Source organism: Pangasianodon hypophthalmus, chromosome 28, assembly GCF_027358585.1.
Source record: "Pangasianodon hypophthalmus isolate fPanHyp1 chromosome 28, fPanHyp1.pri, whole genome shotgun sequence".
Taxonomy (NCBI): Eukaryota; Metazoa; Chordata; class Actinopteri; order Siluriformes; family Pangasiidae; genus Pangasianodon; species Pangasianodon hypophthalmus.
The window spans coordinates 10,217,939-10,237,830 of record NC_069737.1 but is presented as its reverse complement, the minus strand read 5'-3'; the positions used below and the strand labels follow the sequence as shown (position 1 = coordinate 10,237,830).

The 19,892-nt window shown below is 37.7% G+C and overlaps 1 protein-coding gene across 11 annotated transcripts in view; it reads right to left on the bottom strand.

Moving 5' to 3' along the window:
- LOC113544364 (collagen alpha-1(XIX) chain) overlaps positions 1-19,892 on the bottom strand; it is a 270,413-nt gene that overhangs the window by 234,641 nt on the left and 15,880 nt on the right. For 8 of the 11 annotated variants that reach the window (XM_053230917.1, XM_053230913.1, XM_053230916.1 and 5 more), the window contains exons 10-15: positions 19,316-19,360; positions 18,810-18,863; positions 17,636-17,680; positions 13,918-13,971; positions 6,116-6,169; positions 3,778-3,813 (exon numbers count right to left, since the gene is read on the bottom strand). In XM_053230917.1, coding sequence (XP_053086892.1) covers positions 3,778-3,813; positions 6,116-6,169; positions 13,918-13,971; positions 17,636-17,680; positions 18,810-18,863; positions 19,316-19,360 — 288 coding nt within the window. The remainder of the gene's footprint in view (positions 1-3,777; positions 3,814-6,115; positions 6,170-13,917; positions 13,972-17,635; positions 17,681-18,809; positions 18,864-19,315; positions 19,361-19,892) is intronic. The other 3 variants (XM_053230911.1, XM_053230912.1, XM_053230914.1) reach the window with 3 other exon arrangements.

Sequence of the window (19,892 nt, the reverse complement as noted above, 5' to 3'; positions counted from 1 at the left end):
CCCCAGATTGATGAGCAGCAACAGTTGCTTCTCTGAGGCCATGGCTGATGTTCTTTCTTCTTGGCATGATGAATCACACACCTGAGTGCTCCAGAACACTAAACTGCCAAAAGTTCTGCATTATTGAGGTAGTCAAAATTCTTGATGATTAAATAATCTTGTTCATTTCATTTGTAATACATGGCTGCTAATTACTCGGTTAATGATTGTGGAAGTAGGAAGGGTGTGCTTATTTTTTCCACATCTGGTTTCTGTAAGTTGGTTTATTTTTCAGGAAACAAATTACAAGATATTGAAAACCATTGTGTTTTTTCGTTGTCACCTGAGGTTATTTGTTTGTTTATAGAATGGTTAGGACCATACAATTGTTATTTAGGCTCTTGACAGAGGGTGTATTTCCTGTTTCCCATAACTGTATGTACTGTATATAAGATAAGACTTATCTTATCTTATATAAGATAAAGCTCCCCATAAGGGAAATTGACATTGACATAGCAACACAAGTAGGAGTAAGATCAAAGAAAAAAAAAAGGAATTTTATAAATACCTATATATCATAAGTAATATAAAATAAAAATAAAATATGATAAATAAAAATAATAGAAAAAATACAAACAATAAAATAGATCAGTGTGTATGTACATATGCTATAGTTCTATTTGTAGTTTAGTTATTGTTACGGGGCTAGGCGATAAGATGTTCAAAAGTGTCGCACAGGCCCTGCTTGCCCGGGAGGACAATATATATGGTGTGAAAGGAGCCAAGTGCGAAGACGGATCAAAAGACTCTGCCTAAAATGCGGACGCCCAGAGCGGGACGCTAACCGGAGAGGTTGTGAACCCCAAGCTGTAATGTTACCCACTGAGCTAATTCTATTGTATGGGATTTGTGAGTGTTGCAGTGCTTGTGAAACTGGATCAGGAAGCTCAGCGCCAACGGCTGAACTCAAAAGCGCCGCAGCGCAGCAGAAAAACACAACTCAAAACTGGCCTTCCTTCTAGCCGAACTTAAAGGCACCAAATGAGACAAAAACAATCTCTAACTTAAGATGGCTGAATCTTTATCTGGGAGTGAGGATTCTCAGTCTGTCCTCCTCTTTAGTTTTGTGCGTACTTCCTCTTTAATCCTGAGCTCCCTTTTCTTTCTTTCCCTCAATAATTTCTCTCCCTTTCCTTTTCTTTCTAAACCTAAATATTTTATTTTATTTCTTTTCTTCTTCTTTTTTTTTTACATATCAAAATCACCTATCAGAGTAGCGTGGCACTACTTTGTTACCTGGCACAGATCTATGTCCGCACGTGGAGTGAGGCAGTCAGAGGGCTTATAAAGAGGCGCGGCCAGGTGCTGCACGTTTACGCTGATTACCTTCCTGAGATCGCCGCGTTATAAAAGCCCGTGCAGGTGGCCGCAGATCTGCCTGAGAAGGCACCTGCCGCTTTACAGTTATTTATAAAGCACATTTAAAAACAACTCAAGTTGAAACTAAAATGCTGTACAAAAAATGTAGTATAAAACAGATCTATACACAAAACATTTAACAATACAAAATATCGGAAGACAAATGGAAATTTTACAGCCTCAGACTGAATTAAAAGATAAAGAATAAAAGTGAGTCTTCAAAGAGGATTTGAAGTGAAGACAAAACGTAGCAATCATGGTGAAGGTGGACCTTCCTAAACATTATTAAACATCACTCAAGTGGAAACAGCTACAGAGTCATAGCAAAGACCTTAAACATCCTTGTCATTAAAAGTGGTTCCATAATATGTAGGTGGAAGGTTCATGGAACCATCCCCAGACAGATATACCATGCAATACTTCACAACTTGCTCTTAGACTATTAATAAGGAAGGCAGAATGAAAGCAGCAGGAACCGCAGTTACACATAGAACAATAAGCAATGAACTGCACTGCAATCATCTCCATTCCTACACCCAAGTTAAAACTCCTCTGCTAAAAATGTAGCACTGAGATGCACATCTAAAAGCATTTAGACAAATAATAATCCTTTTGAACCAATATACTCTGGTCAGAGTGCACAAAAATAGAACTATTTGGCAAAATTCAGCTTCGCACATTTGGAGAAAGTAAGATTGAGCATATGATTCCACAAACACCATACCCACAGTAAGATATGGACGTGGGGGCATCACTATTTAAGACCGTTTCTCTGCAAACAATACTGGGACATTGCATGCCATCATTGAAAACATGAATGGACCCGGAACATTCAGCCAAGGAATTAAATGCACTGGCAGTTAATATTAATAAGGAAGGAATTAAATGCACTGGCAGTTAATTCCACTCCTGGAATGTGACCTTTGGAGCCCTGCTGAACAGCATCTGAGAGCTCTTTGAACCTCTCCATGAATATCTCCTTGAATATCTCCATTAGAAATATCACAGTGGAGAGTTTGCTACCGTTACTTGAATTCACGTGTGAATTGCTGAGTAAAATACCAATAGTCCCGACAAAACTAGTTGGTTGACAAAGGTTTCCTCCTTTACAAATACTACTTTTCATTCAATTCAGTCTCTGATGCTTGTTAACACGTGCTCTACTGATGGATCGACACCAGGAGCACACTGAAGGAGGGAGAGCATGCAGAGATGCACGGTGCAAATGAAGTACATATCCTGTGACCCAAATTAGATTCTAAGTTGTTAAATTAGTTGAGTTGCTACTAGTGATTGAAATTAGCAAATAGTAAGAAATATGATCACAATGGTGTAAGCACAAATGTTTGCTCTCCCATAAACCCACCTATAGGATCTTTTTATTTATGATGTCTGTATCAACCTTAATCCCTTTTTAGTGATATTGTCTCTGGGTTAATATAATTTGTGTCCTGTTAATATTTATTTCAGCTACATTACTTTATTTAGAACTTAACACAGGATTTCCTGCTGAGTTTTGGCTTCTGTCTCTTCCTAATAACTTGTTAAGCAGTTTTTCTTTGCCACCATACCTCCTCAGCAGAACAGCTACTTGGTGATAATATGTTCTAAAGAATTCCCTAAATACATTACATTACACTAAAATTAAACTAATGGATATTGTATGAATGTGTCTCATTCACACAGGTGTTAGGACTGTAAAAGTCAATCCAATGCATGAAATGCTTTAGCAATATCCTATAAATAGCTTACAAATGCATAAACTGCCTTATAACAAATGCTGTGAATAAGATTTATATTGACACTCATTACTCTAGTACGAGTGACTGTTATTACTCTCATTACTCTAGTATGAGTGATGGCAGTTAGATCCCCATCATGAGGTGCAGGCAATTTAGCTAATTATGCTTTTAATGTCCTCAGCTGGATGAAAATCAAATGGAATAAAAATGACAAAAATGCATTATGCACAATGGTCAGCCTTACACACTGCTCCCAATTAGGTAGGTGTTTTAATGCCATTAGTCAATACCTTATAGCAATACAATTGCTCATTTTCAGTTAAGCCAACAAAGGCTTGATTTACAGTTGTTTTAATAAAACAGAACCAACCAGGTTTTTTTAGGATGAGTTATTTCATTATACGGCAGTGCAGCTCATTGTTGGTGGTTGCGTATTCAAAAATGGAAATCATGTGTCACCAAAGAACATTTTTGGTGAGACCAATAGTCATCACTGAGATAAGTCAGAGTACAAATACCAACAGTCCAACACAATAGAAAAAACCTCAAGATCAGAACACTACAGCTCAATCATTATGAACAGGCGTTTATTGACAAGAACGTAGATGTTTTATGAAATGGTGAAACAAATACTTACAGAAAGCCCTGGTGGACCTGGGGGGCCTGCATCTCCCTGTAAGAAGAAAATGTTTTAAGTCACATGAACACAGGGAAAATGATAATAGTTTCTTAAATAGATGAGTTAAAAAAAAAAGGTGATGGCACCAAGGAATGATGTCAAAAACATTTTACACTCTAAGTTTAGAAAATGCTCCTAAATTCAATATTGGCTTCTAAGTTTAACTTTTTTTTTTTTTTTTTTTTTTACCTTTCACTCAGTTTCTTAAGCTACATTTCAGATCTTTCTGGGCCAAGCTTCACATTACGACATGAAAATTTAGATGTTTCTGGTACTTTGACATTTTTCTCTATCAGGAAAAAACACGCTTTTTTGTAAAATGTAAAGATGCAGGAACAAACTACAACCTATAATTAATCTAATGCTGAGATGTTTGTTCCATATTAAATTTTTCTGCAGGATGAATGTCACTGATACTGTTAAGAAGTAGTGTGGCTCTTCTGCCTCTGTCCTGTCATGATATATGAGAGGTCTTAACAGAACCCAGACACACTCACACAAAGTCACAGAAAAAGCTTTGTAATGTTAACACAAAGATATGTACTGAAGGACAGTGTTGTATGGACAATGTTACATGTCAAATAGACATCCATTTCCTGCTTTGAGGAAAGTATGGCCACACAGACTATCAACATATGTGCTCCTGTTTGAAAAATGGAAGTGCAATTGTTCTCTGTTTTTAGCACAGACAGAGTTAGATGGCTTTTTAAATAGTTGTTTTGTTTTCCAAACTGTCTCAGAGAAGCTATGGGACATTTTGTGCAGCACCCAAAGTAACCACTCAAACCTGATATGATGGGGTTTTTCAGGCATGATGAGGCTCAAAGTCTCCTTTCAAATAGCATTAATTACCTACATTCCTCATCTAAACCTCACTGCTATGACAGAACTGGTATTGTTCCCTCTCCTCTCCATTGCTAGGTAGTGTCCAGCAAGTGTCTATTCATTTAACTCATCTTAATTATATTTATAAATGACATGATACTAAAAACATGATTTCATCAGTATTGGCTGTTAACACAACTGATGTTGATGTATTGAATTATGGAAATTAAATGCCATTGGAAATGCTGAGAAAAAACAATATAAAAAGCAGAAGCGTGCAGTGTGTGTTTGTGTGTAGCCTGTACTTCAGTATTAATGGGATTTGTGCGGCAACACAGAGATGAGCTAGTGTGCAGTCCTCTCCTGAGCTAACTACGCATTGAGTGTACCTGCGGTGCTATGGATTGGGCGAACACTGATTAATTGTTACAGGGACATGTCCAGTTGAACATCTGGAAATGTTTTGATGTTGTGACATTTTCTTCTGTGGGTCATCAAATTTATAATACAACTGTTTAATTCAGAGTAATACTGTTCAAAATACACCAGAAGTTTAAACCATAAAATGCTGAACAATAAAGTGTAAACAATAAAATATTCCTGTATTGCATCCAGTACTTTCCATCTTATATAGACATGCTTGTGTATACAAAAGAGCTCGTGACAAAAACCGATTGTAAACCTCAGTTCAGACATGATCACTCTTAGTTTCTCAGGCTGGTGTCTTCCATAATTTCTCCTATTACAAATTCCTCATACTGAACAGTAAATACAAATGAACAAGAGTTTTTCCCCCTGTGTTTCATGTTTGCTTCATACATGGCGATATGCTCACATTACTGTATAATGGATTATTTATGGAAAACTACAATCATCAAATTGTGCGACTATAAAGTGCAAGTTTTAGTAACAGCTGTAATTCATTATAATGGCCAGTTTAATCCTGCAGGATCAGGATCTTTCTTCTCACAGACTCCCATTAAAGATACAGCAACTAAAAAAAAAATAAAACTAAAGTATCATTATTCAATCATTGATAGCACTGATAGCACACTAGTTAAATTGATGTGCTTTGATACAAAAGCCACTCATACATATGCTAAATACAGATGAGTAAAATGCTTTTGGTGAGAATTCACTTGGATTACAATTGATCACGCAAGGTTTCTTTTCTCTCAGCACTTTTCAAAACAAAGTTACACAAAGTTATTTCTCCTACAGTTTCCAAACACAGAACTTGCCTTTGTTTTGGCTCTTCTTAACTATCTAATTCTGTAAATTCTGGTGTAGTTCATACAACACTGCCCCCTACAGCACATGCTCACTTTACATGCAAGTATAAAGACTTCACCCTATGTCCACATATGACGTCCTGACGTGCTCGCAGATAAACACTTGCAGAAGTATAAATCAGCCCTGTGTGTGAGTGTGTGTGTAAACACAATACAGTCCTACTCACTAGGTAACTTACTTTATCACCTTTCAGTCCAGGTCGGCCCTCAGGTCCTGGGTCTCCTTTCAAACCCTGAGAGAAAAAAAATAATATACAAATTCAGTTTTGTCCAAGGCCTGCCTTGCTTCAACACTATTCATTATGATGCTTTAGTACACAGGGGGACATTTTTATTTCAGTTTAATTGGTGGTTTCATTAACATATCTGGATGTTACTTACTCTCAGTCATGTTATGCATAGAATGCAGTCTTTTACAAAAATCACCACATCACACTGTACACTGTTCATGGTTATATAAAACTGGGTGATTTGAAAAGGTTTATGATACATACAATGTAGGCTAACTCTACATCATTGACAGATCTTGTAATTGAAATTTGCTACTGAAACTCTACAAGCTGCTGATTTTTTAACACAATGGACCAATGTGCTATTGTTTTGCAAGGACATTGGATATCATGCATGAGCAACAAGTCCTTTGTACTGGACCCCTTCACAAAAGCCTTCGAAATCACACAAACCTGTAGTTTAAAATATACAATGACCCTAATTCAAAGGGGATGTGATATAGCACTCTTTTTATTGTTTTAAATTTTATAATAGGATTCTCACTTGCAGATTTTGTTCCAGTCATCTCCATCTTCAGGGTCTTTATGGCACATACATACTACATTTCTACTACTTTATGTCTCTCTCTCTTTCTCTCTCTCACTCCTTCTCTCTGTGTTCCTTCTGCACAAATTTCCCTGATGAAAACAAACCTCTGCCCCTCTTCCTGCAGTTATCATGAGGACTAACCACTGTATTTCACCTCCCTCCTGCACCCCCACCAAGCTCTCTCGCTCTCTCCTTCTTGCACTATATAAATAAAAACCCCTCTAGGGATCAACTTGTCCATGTGTTTGTGTCCTCACTATGTCACTGACCAGTAAAACATTACACAGATAGGCCTCTGAATGAAACTATTATTAACTATTATTACCACTATTAATGTTGAATTATATCAGCCACAAATAAGATGCCTCAAACTCTTTACTTCTGTTTCCATGTTTGCAGCCAGAGAAGGAACTAATTTACTATAATAACACTGAGAACTGAAGAACTGATGAATTGATTGAATTAAAGTATTCATATGGCAATGAGAACTTTAGCGCTCATTTACCAAAGCCTCAGAGTGATTCTCTAGGCAAGCGGCATTAAAGCTTCTTTGTAAAGGGCCAGCTTGGGTGCAGGTTTTCCTTCCAAACAAGCAAGAGCCACACCTGACAGACAACTGAAGGCCAAGACCAATTGAATAAACCAGTGTGGAATCAGGTGTGGGCTCCACTTGGCTGTAATAAAATTGTAACCACACCGGCCCTTTGCGGATAAGATTAGACACATCTGCTCTAGGCACATGTTATGCACCTAAAAATACACTGATCAGCCATAACATTAAAACCACTGACAGGTGAAGTGAATAACATTGACCATCTTGACATTATGGCACCTGTCAAGGGGTGGGATATATTAGGCAGCAAGTGAACAGTCAGTTGTCAAAGTTGATGTGTTGGAAGCAGGAAAAATGGTCAAGCGTAAGGATCTGGGCAACTGTGATGGCTAGACGACTGGGTCAGAGCATCTCCAAAACAGCAGGTCTTGTGGGGTGTTCCTGGTATGCAGTGGTTAGTACCTACCAAAAGTGGTCCAATGAAGGAAAACCGGTGAACCGGCAACAGGGTCCTGGGCACCCAAGGCACACTGATGCATGTAGGGAGTGGTCCAATCCCACAAAAGAGCTACTGTCGAACAAACTGCTGAAAATGTTAATGCTGGCTATGATAGAAAGGTGTCAGAAAACACAGTGCATTGCAGCTTGCTGCATATGGGGCTGCGTAGACGCAGACCAGTCAGAGTGCCTATGCTGACCCCCGTCCACCACTGAAAGCTCCTACGATGGGCATGTGAGCATCAGAACTGGATTATGGAGCAATGGAAGAAGGTGGCCTGGTCTGATAAATCACGTTTTCTTTTACATCATCTGGATGGCTGGGTGCGTGTGCGTCACTTACCTGGGGAAGAGATGGCACCAGGATGCACTATGGGAAGAAGGCAAGCTGGCAGAGGCAGTATGATGCTCTGGGCAATGTTCTACTGGGAAACCTTGGATTCTGGCATTCATACGAATGTTACTTTGACACGTACCACCTACCTAAATACTGTTGCAGACCAAGTACACCCCTTCATGGCAACGGTGTTCCCTAATGGCAGTGCCCTCTTTCAGCAGGATAATGCGACCCGCAACACTACAAAAAATGTTCAGGAATGTTTTGAGGAACATCACAAAGTGTTCAAGGTGTTGACTTGGCCTCCAAATTCCCCAAATCTCAATCCAATGAAGCATCTGTGGGATGTGCTGGACAAATAAGTCCGGAATCTGGAATGGAAGCCTCACCTTGCAACTTACAGGACTTAAAGGACCCGCTGCTAACATCTTGGTGCCAGATACCACAGCACACCTTCAGAGGTCTTGTAGAGTCCATGCCTTGACGGGTCAGAGTTGTTTTGGCAGCAAAAGGGGGACCTACACAATATTAAGCAGATGGTTTTAATGTTATGGCTGATTGGTGTATAAACTGAGCTCAAAACTGAAAACCAGAAAGAAAAGCTGAGGGTTAGCTTTTTATATAACCCTAACCCTAACCCCCACACCTGTTTTGTATTTCCTTATTAGTCACCCAATTTAAGTTCCATGTTTTCCCTTATTTTATTAATGAACAACACACTATGCTTTTTATGAACTTCTCCAATACCATATGCTTTTATGAACATGTAGTTATACAGGAATTAACATTCTATACAGGAATTAACATTAACATGTTAAGACATTCATAAATGTTAAATAAATGTCTCCTTACAAAAAATTCACCATATCAACAATTATATGCTTTAATCTATTTATTATTAGGCTTAGATTATTTGAATGAGCTCGTTATTGGAATGATAACGTATTAGAACAAGCACATTAATATAAACCTAACATTTATTTTACAGTTGTAACTATTGTCAGTGCCATTTTGTAATAGAAAATTAATCAACACAGAAAATAATTTGACTATCATTTGTGTGTGACATCATAGTACATGCCCTATGTATACTGCTGAAAATTCCAGCACCCCCAGTGAAAAATGCCTTCCCATGTCCCTGGCTAGATGTCCACTGCATGCACAATATACTCGTCCGCTCCCTTCATCAGTGCATCGCTGCTTGAGGGGTGTGTCTGTCTACAATGCAGGATGTGAATGAACCAGACAATTATGAAATTGTGGATTTCACATAAAGTATCTTTTTATATAAGCAGGCTACTCTAATAAACTTCATTCTAAAGAGAGTTAAATATTTTTGTGAATTATGATAGACTTGTGAAGGTAAAATGTTCCTTATTTATATTTTGTCTATTTACAATGATAAAATCCAATGACATGGGTCATAAAACAGTACTCATTTAAAAATAAAACAGTACTTGTCTTATAAATACAGAGATTAAACTATCAAAACTAGCTGCAACATGCATCAGAGAAAGATGACGGTTGTGGCAGTTATTAATTTTTCATCCATGTGGTCCAAGTGGAACTATATGTAGGCAGTACAATTTGAACTGACATAACTGCATACAGACAATAGAAAGATGTCTTTTGGTCGACTGGTTACAACTATGCGACTGCTGCTTCTAACTTGCACAAAACTGAAACCAGCTCAACTTTGTGGTTGTTGTGCTTACCCAATCCATGCCCCCTGCCCTATCTGCATGCCAATGTTTTGTATATGCACACATTTATGTTTTATGACTCTACCCAATCATGCATGTGTGTCATTTCACGACACTAGAGTTAAAATATATACTGTATTCGACGAAAGCTGCATTTGACTCAAGGTCACAAATCATAATTCCCAACCTCCAACCAGTAAAAGCCAAAGAAAATGCCCCCTCAACTTTAAATTCCTACTCATCAACTTGGGGTAGTCTTCTCAAATACAAGTTTCTTCACCGTTTAGGATGTGGCATCAAATCAACATGACTGCACACAGCATCAGAAATAAACAAAGCAGCACTTCTTACTTTTAAATGTATTATGCTGTATATACAAGTATTTGCTTTAGATTAATCAACATACAGACATATTTGCTTGTTAAATCTAAAACACTGACTAGACAGTTTGCTGTCTGAGGAGGAAAATATACATCACTCATCACAGATAGCTTGCTAGTTTGTTGCTAACAAAAGACAAACATGGAGGCATCCATGTTTTCTTCCACTTCAAGGTTGAAAATGATGTAATTCTGAATTGCCAATTACCACTTACAAGGTAATGCTGTATTATCTCGTAAGTGGTAATTCACAGATCTTTCAACCTCTGTGAATTCGCAAGTTGATGAGTAGAAATTTCTAGCTGAGGGGGTGTTTTCTTTGGCTTTTCCTGGTTGAAGGTTGGGAATTACATTGCTGTAATTACATTTCTGGCTAAAATGACACTTCATGTACTGCCATGGAGCTTATTATGTTTCAATTAATCATTCTCAAATTCCCCAGGTCATGAACTTTTATTTATTTAATTGATCACATTTTTGGAGACCCAGACCAGAGAGTCTGAAAGCCTGAATACGGATGTCAAGTTTGAAACTGTTATAACAGTTATAGTCACAATGAGCCAAAGAAAAAAAAACTGTGTGTGTATATAATTTTATATTTAATATATAATTTGTAACGTTTTTAGCATGTACACTGCCAGCTGTCTGATCTACACATACTGGCATAGGTTATCGTTTCCTGTTTTGGACGCCATACTGGTAACACCATGACGGCACACACTGAAAAATGTAACTCTGTCACATTATAGCACATTCTTTGACAATTAATTCATACACCTTATGTAAAAGTATATTAACTCTATTAGGAACAGCATCAATTACCACAGCAAATTCTCTTTTAGTATCTGTAATACTTTATTGATATAAAGTATATATTTTGTTTATGAAATTGGATAGCTTAATTGGTAGTTTTCATACACTGTAATTACATAATAAATAGATTGGAGACCATCAACTTTGAATACAAAACTGGCAGCAATATTCCATATTAAGTAAGGGCTACAAAAAAAATTATCTTAATCAGTTACACTTAAATGCATTTTTCAAGGAAGCAACATAAGGTTAACACCAGTATACTTGATACTATTCATAATAAAAGCCGTTTTAACATTATGCCTTTTAAATTATGATAAAAGTTCATATTGCAGGGTTTGCAAGATTTGTGACATTTTTGCACATGCACAGAGGACTGAATCGTGCATGTGTGAATACCACAGCAAATTCTCTTCATCTGCATTGCACAAATCACGTATGGGACTTGAATCGGGTACCCACAAGCATGCCGTGACTGAAGATCTTGCCACTCACTATCTCACATTCCCCTGTGCATTTTTTCACTACTCCTCATTGGAAAAGAATGGGAGCAAAATTTTGGGTGATGAATTCATGTGTGATGGACATCTAGCCTAATTTATGTTCATGACAGCACAATCAGAAAAAGACTGAAAAGTATGGCCTACTTAGTAGCAGGTAATGATAAACCCTCAGTGACAGCGTGCTTAAACAGCTACATTTAAACAGAGTAATTAGCAGCTAGCTGCTACAAACGAAATGCACAAGATTATTTAATCATCAAGAAGTGTCACTACCTCTATAGAAGCAGAACTTTTGGCAGTTTGGTGTTTTGGAGCACTCTGACGTGTGTGTCTACATCATGCCAAGAAGAAAGAACATCAGCCCTGACCTCAAAGAAGCAACTGTTGCTGTTCATCAATATGGGAAGGGTTATAAGGCCATCTCCAAACAATTTGAAATTCACCTTATTACAGTGAAAAAGGTTGTTTACAAATGGAGATCCTTTAAGACATTTGCTAATCTTCCCAGAAGTGGGGGTCCCAGCAAATTCAGTCCAAGGTCAGACCGTTTAATGCTCAGATATATACAGAAATCCCCAAGAGATACATCATGTGACCTACAGGCCTCTGTAAGCAAATTAAATGTTTATGTTCATGACATCACAATCAGAAAAAGACCATACAAGTATAGCTTTCAGGGAAGGGTGGCTAGGGAAAAGTCCCTTCTCTTCAAAAAGAATATGGAGTTTGTAAAATTGCATCTGAGCAAACCACAAATGTTCTGGAACAATATCCTTTGCACTGATGAGACCTAGGTGGAGAGGTTTGGTCATCATGCACAGAGCCGGGATTGGCAAAAACCAAACTCAGCGTATCACCACAAACATCTCATACCAACTGTCAAGCATGGTGGTGGAGGGGTGATTTAGGCTTGTTTTGCAGCCACAGGACCTGGAAATATCAGAATATTCTTGAGACAAATATGAGGACATCTGTCCAGCAGAATTTGGGTCATGTAACAGGACAGTGATCCCAAGCACACCAGAAAATCGACATCTGAATGACTAAAGAAGACAAAAATGAAGGTGTTGGAATGGCCAAGTCAAAGTTCAGACCTCTACCTCATTGAGATGGTGTGGCGGGATCTGAAGAGAGCTGTGCATAAATGAATGCCGTCAAACATCAATTAACTGAAACAACGCTGTAGAGAGGAGTGGGCCAAAATTTCTCCAGAATGATGTGAGAGACTGATAAACTACAGAACAAGTTATTCAAGTTACTAGTTACTTTAAGTTATTATTGCTAAAGGTGCTTCTACATGTTAGTGAATTATAGGGTGTACTTATTTTTCCCCCCGGTTTCTGAATGTAGGTTTACCTTTTATGAAACAATTACAACATACTGAAATCTGTTGTGTTTTCTTAAAAGGTTATGGGGTTTCCCCAGTATTGAAATTGGGAAATCTTGCTACAGAACCCACTGTTTCATCCTTGTAAGACAAGCATGGTGGTTGTGATGGTTAACTTTTTCTTTTTGAAAGGAGTGTCCCTTTAATGTTCCATTAAAGCAAAATAATTTTTTTTTTTAATACTATTCCCAGTGCAGTCTTGTGCAGTTTACTGTAGAATTGATTTCATTTAGTCTGAAATATTTTCAAACTAAAAATTAGAGTACATTTATCTGCTCTTTCCACCACCCAACAAGTCAACATTTCACCACAGAGGCAACAAGTGAATGTATTAGTCAACTAGTCTATCCACCCACTACATCGTGGAAAATGGTTGGATACATCTATCAGTGAGATGAGATGGACAGTTGTACATAAGGAAAAAGAATTAAGAACTAAAATTAAGTAAAGAACTAAAAATAATCTATAAATAAAAGCCAAATTACTCAGTGTGATCAGTCCAGCATTACTTGCTAAGTCATTAGATTTCTGAATGGTCAAACAGAACCATCAATATAATTCTAACACCTGAGAAACGAAATCCTGCATGACTTGGGAATTGTGAAGATAGAATGGGAAAATTTCTGGTGAAAGTTATTTGGAGACTGGTTGTAAATGATATGTACTGTATATTGCTGATATTCAGAGAATCTCACTGTCGACTATGTCAGCTCACACTATTCTGAAAAACTGAAGGTAAGTCACTGGCTCAAAAGTCAGCCTGATAGTAGCAAGACTCATTGGTAGACAGAAGGCAATTAGATTTGAGTTTTTCCCTGCTCTAAGACAACTGAATCAAGAGATCAATAATTTATGAGACGGTATGCAGCTTTCTTTATGTCTTTAACGACATCTATTTCTATAGCTATTGAAGCATATCACCGAAAGCACTAAAAGGTCAGAGGTTTTACAGAGTGTACTCAAAATGGTCTTAATGACTTAATCTTACATCCAGTCCAGGTGTCCCCACGGGACCAGGTTCTCCTGTAGCTCCTTTTTCACCCTAGAAAAAAAGGAAGAATTGAAATTCAGTAATTCATTAATTTTTTTTTTAATCATAGTGTCCCATTGTGTTTTAGTTATGGGTTCATATGAAATCAATATGTAATTAGGCAAGGCTGTTTAAAAATGGGATTTTTTTCAACTGAGGCAATATAAGCCAGTGGTTCTCAAGCTCCACAGACCCACTTGGCACAGATTTTTTTAATGAACATAATCCAACTATTCAATGAGCCAAGCACAGTATTTGGCTCATTATTTAAATGTTTTTATTTTATTATTTTGGCTTTTTATTGGAGCTTTCTATTCCTGACATTCCATCGACAGAACTCATTAGGTCAAAGCTGACACTGAGCTGTTTCTGAGTTTGTATGGTTTGGATTAAACCCATTCAATCAATTCAAGTGACCAGTCAAATGGGATAATAACTATCAACTCAGGAAATATAACGCTGAAAATATGGGGTCCACCAGTGTAAACAAACCAAAAAATAAATAAATAGTAATAAAAACTCCACACACACCCACTTTGAGAACCACTAATATAAGCTATCTCATTAAAGACCATAGTAGTAGACATTATTCAGTTTCTCTATAGTCCCACACAAGTAGCTAACTCAAAGTAATTTTGCTCACAAGACAGTACTCTTTATTAGCTTCCACATATAGTAGTAGGTGAGGAAAATCCAAGAAAGTTAACTGTTATTGTTGGAGAAACACATCAGCTGAATGATGGAAAAGATAAGCCTAGAAACAACACATTCTTCTCTTTTATCATCTGTCTCCATGCCTCCAAATTGCATCTCTTCATGTCTCCAGTCTGCTCTGTTTCTGTGTCTCTGTCTCTGATTATTCCCTGCTTATTCCTTCTGGTTTCCTTCCACCTCTCACAAACATGCTGTTAGGTTGTGTTAAAGCCTGCCCCTAGGTGTGAATGATTGCACAGTGCCCTGCGATGGATTGGTCTCCCAGTAATTATGACTTGTCTGTTATGCTACTGCAATTGAATTATTGACACAAACTGATAAGTTTCAATAAATACCTTCCAAAAACCCAACTTCATCTGGGGTCTCTCTGGAAATATTAAAGCCTAATGGAAACTACATGACTTACAAAATCTCAGAACCTCAAAATCTTCTCACACTACACAACTTTCATCACTTGTGCGCTGTTGTTTTGTGGACATGGCACTGTGAGCACTTAAAAAGAGATTGTAGACAAGACTCACCAACTACGTCTGATCCCCAAATCCCACTTTCTCACAAAAATAAACACAAGATCAGGCTATGATGTCTATCTCTGCTTTTTTGTATGGAAACAAGAAAAAAGAGAAATAATTAAATTCAGTTTTATTTGTATAACGCTTTTTACAATGGACATTGTCACAAAGCAGCTTTACAGAAAAATATAAATTCAGGATATAAATTTTAAATTTATGAATTTATCGCTAATGAGCAAGCCAGAGACGACAGTGACAGTGGAAAAACTCCCTGAGATAATATGAGGAAGAAACCTTGAGTGGAACCAGACTCAAAAGAGAACTGAACTTCATCTGGGTGACACTGGATAGTGCAATTATAAATAATTCCCTTCTATAACTGTATACTATATGGTCAAAATGTGCAATTGTGTAACCACCAAAGTTGATTATATCTTACACATGAAATCTATTTTGTTGAAGTTATCAACTGTTCACTGATGGAGACTTGAGTGCAAAACCGTTCGTGGAAATTGTAGTCCAAAAAGCTATCATAGCAATTGTAGTCCTAAGCCATTGTAGTAAAACTGTTCATATAGGACATAAGATAAAAATGTGAAGGAAGGTTTAGTTGGGGAGATGTGGGCTGCAAGGAATGTCTGTTCTGCAAAGAGAACTGGAGGTAAAGTACAAAGAAATGTAGCTATTTTTTCTCCCACCTTATGCCTAATGTTGCCAGCAAAGGCTCCAGATCCACTGTGACCCTGCTCAGTTACTAAAAATGAATGACTGGATGAATGGAAGTTTCTAACAACCATTTGGGTATGACATGCCAAATAATTTCTTATAGAAGCAATATTATTGCTCTTATATTTTTCCCTCACCCTCCCACATAAATAGATGGATGATAGAACTGGATTCAGGGAATCTGATTTCCTCCCGCACTCTCATTGGCTGTTGCCATTGTCCTTTCTACTTGTAGAGGTGTTCACACTATAGCTGAGTGCACACTACAAGATTTAGCTCCAGTTTCACTGTCACAAACTACAGGGTGGCTCAAATGTCTCTATACACAGGGTAAACTAACACTTTTTGGAAAAATATCTTCCAAAATTTTTCATACTTAGTTTATATTATATATACTGCCTGGCCAAAAAAAAAAGTCGCACAGTCTAATATCTTGTTGCACTGCATTTAGCTTTGAATACGGCACACGTTCTTCCTGGCATTGTTTCAACAACCTTATGCAACTTCACAACATTTATTTCCATCCAGAGTTGCATTAATTTTTGGCTGAGATCTTGTAGTGAGGACAGGAACTCTCCTAACCACTCCGTAAAGTCTTCTCCAGCACATCCCAAAGACTTTCAATGGGGTTAAGGTCAGGACTCTGTGGTGGCCAATTCATGTGTGAAAATGATTCCTCATGCTCCCTGAACGACTCTTTGACAACTTAAGCCTGATGAATCTTAGCATTTTCATCCTGGAATATGCCTGTGCCATCAGGGAAGAAAAAGTCCATTGACGGGATAACCTGGTCATTTAGTACATTCAGGTGCTCAGCTAACTTCATTTTATTGCCACACAATAAGGCTGAGCCTAGACCTGACCAACTGATGCAACCCCAGATCATAACACTGCCTCCAGAGGCTTGTACAGTAGGCACTATGCATGACGGGTGAATCACTTCATGTATTTCCCTTCTTACCCTGACACGCCCATTGCTTTGGAATAGGGTAAATCTGATTTTATCAGACCACAGGACCTTTTTCCATTGCTCCACAGTCCAGTCTTTATGCTCCCTAGCAAATTGAAGTCATTTTTCCAATTAGCCTCACTAACAAATGGCTTTCTTGTGGCCACACAGCTGTTTAGTCCAAATCCTGTAAGTTCTCATCACATTGTGCATGTGGAAATGCTCTTACTTTCACTATTAAACATAGCCGTGAGTTCTCCTGTCGATTTTTTAACAATTTGAAATCACCAACCATTTTAAAGATCTCCGATCACGATCATTCAAGATTTTTTTTCCCGACTACGTTTCTTTTGTAAAGTTGACAGTTCACCACTGTCCTTCCAGGCTTTAATAATGCGTTGGACATTTCATAACCCAGTTCCAGTGATTTCAGCAATCTCCTTATCATGTACCCTATTAATATAAATGTGGCTTGTCTGAATGTGACTCCCAGTAACATTAGTAAAAAGTATTAGCACACAAAATCTGTGTTCAATATTTCAAATTTTAATTTTGTAAAATAAATGAATGAAACAAAAGAGGAACTTTCTCTCGCGACCCCAATTGTCAAGTGATCCATGTCATGACCCCTAGATAGGGAACCCCTATCCTAACCTTTTTTTTTTAGAACTTTGTTCATGTGCTTTCACTGATAGGAATCAGCTTTTCACACATTAAATAATGAACAGCTATCCATCCCCATGGAATCCCAAGTACTGTGGATCTACTTACGAACCTTTTCACCATCAATCCCTTGTTCTCCAGCTGACCCAGGCTCACCCTAGACAAGATGACAGAAAACATCTGAAACTTTATATCTGTGCACTCCTTCAAGCATTATTAGATTTACCAGTTCTATCATATCATTTCATCCTTGCCCAGTTCTGGTTGTTCAAGCATTTTTTTTTTTTTTAGCTCATAACCATGTTATGACGTCAATCAAGTAAAGCTATTTTTAGAAATGATGTTTCATGGTGCTAGATTTGAACACTTCTGAAATCCAGCCAGGTACCACAGTGGAGGTGCAGCAGGTACTGCTTCTGCTTCACAGAAGTTCCAGGTTCCCAGATTCAACCATGAGTTCAGGTTACTGTCTGTGTGGAGTTTTGTATGTTCTCTCTGTCTGCATGGGTTTTGTCCAGGTGTTCTAGTTTCCTCCCTCCTCACAAAGACTGGCTGCTTTAAATTGCCTCCAGGAGTGAATGAGTGTGTTGACATGTGTGTCTATGGTGTATCCCTGCTTTTTCCCACTGATCCCAGTGATCCACAGTAATCATGACCAGGGTAAAGTGGTTACTAAAGATGAATGAATAAATTAATAAATTAATGAAGTAGTTAATTCTGTCATATTATTTTTTCTAAGTGAATCCTTCCAGCAGTAATGCTCTTCTAGCTTACTTGGCTCAGACTTGGAACAGACCACTGAAAACCTGAAAACCTTTCCACATTTCAATACTGTTCTCATTAACTGCTCCTAACCAAAGTCATGTTTCAAATTCAGGAAGTCTCAAAACAATCTTAATAATTCTGACATTAATTATTAATTATTTTGACATTAATAATGTGGTGTGGGACTTTACACAACTTTACAGGTTTTTAGTTTCACTGGAAGAAGAAAAAAAGATTCCGATGCTGCACATTTGAAATGCCAAAAAAAATGCTGGGTGCAAGATTGGAATTTTGAAGTCTAGTGTTGGCCCACTTTTGAAGTGCAGCATGACAGTTTGTCATTTGTATACACACAACGCAGGATGTGTGTATACAAATGACAGGCTATTTCAGGATGCAATGTAAGCCAAATTCTCCATTAGACTTCAAAATGTTATTTGGTTGCTGTGGTAACATGCCAAGTCTCTTGGGACCCACAAGCAGCAAACCCTATCGGAAAATGTTTATGAAATTATACTCACCTTATTCCCCGGATGTCCGTCTAAGCCAGGCACGCCCGCAATGCCCATGTCACCCTGAAAATCATTAGTCTTAATGAATGACCCACAAAACACAACCACAGTCAATTTCCCTGCAAGCCACAGTTGAAATTATCATAATAAATTTTGGTATTTGCAGTCAGCACATCACAACTGCTGTTATTAATAAGCACTTAGAATATCTCAGTCCAAGAGACTGGAAACATCTTGGGTGATATGGTAACCATTAATGATCCAGAGCTATTAAAGTTCATGTGAAATCATTTTCATAATTAGTTTCTTACTGTTAACTACCTGAATTTACCAGCAACTGCAAAAGAACCATATTTGCTATAGGTGAAATGCTACCGAAGTACCTATCATAATTAGCTCCCCATTCACCCCAGCCACAGAAACTACAGTGACTTCTTTTTTGCTCAGTGAGCATCTTTATGCTTTAGCCTAGCTGCACTATAAAACACCCAAAGAAAAACTATAAACACATATACCTTCTGCCCAGGAATACCAGGATACCCATTATTTCCTGAATCACCCTGGAAAAGAGAGATGGGTCATTCAGTGAAATAAAACATTTATGTAGGAGGCATGCACTAGTACAGCTGTTGAGGATATCTTTTTAACATAGTGGCCAGCAGCTGCAGAGTGGGATAATATTACTTGATAACTGGGAGAATACACACCCTGGGCCAACAGTGACCTTGTTGGACATGGTTGACTGTGCTGGAGTCCAGTTACTTGATGTTAGATATTTGAAAATTTAGTTGTCAATATGATATAATTTTTGTATATTCTTGTATATTTTGTATATTCTTATATCATCTAATAATCTTTGCAAAAATTTAATCTAACTATACACGATGTTTAATCTAACTGCTATTATTTTTTTTATTAAAAAAAAAAAAAAAAAAAAAAAAAAAAAAAGGAAGAAGGCATGTGGGCAGTGGTGGCTCAATGATTTAGGTGCTGGGTTACTGATCAGAAGGTTGGAGATTCAAGCCCCAGCACTACTAAGCTGTCATTTAAGCCTTTTTAGCCATATTGTTCCTTATTTGGGCTATATCTGGT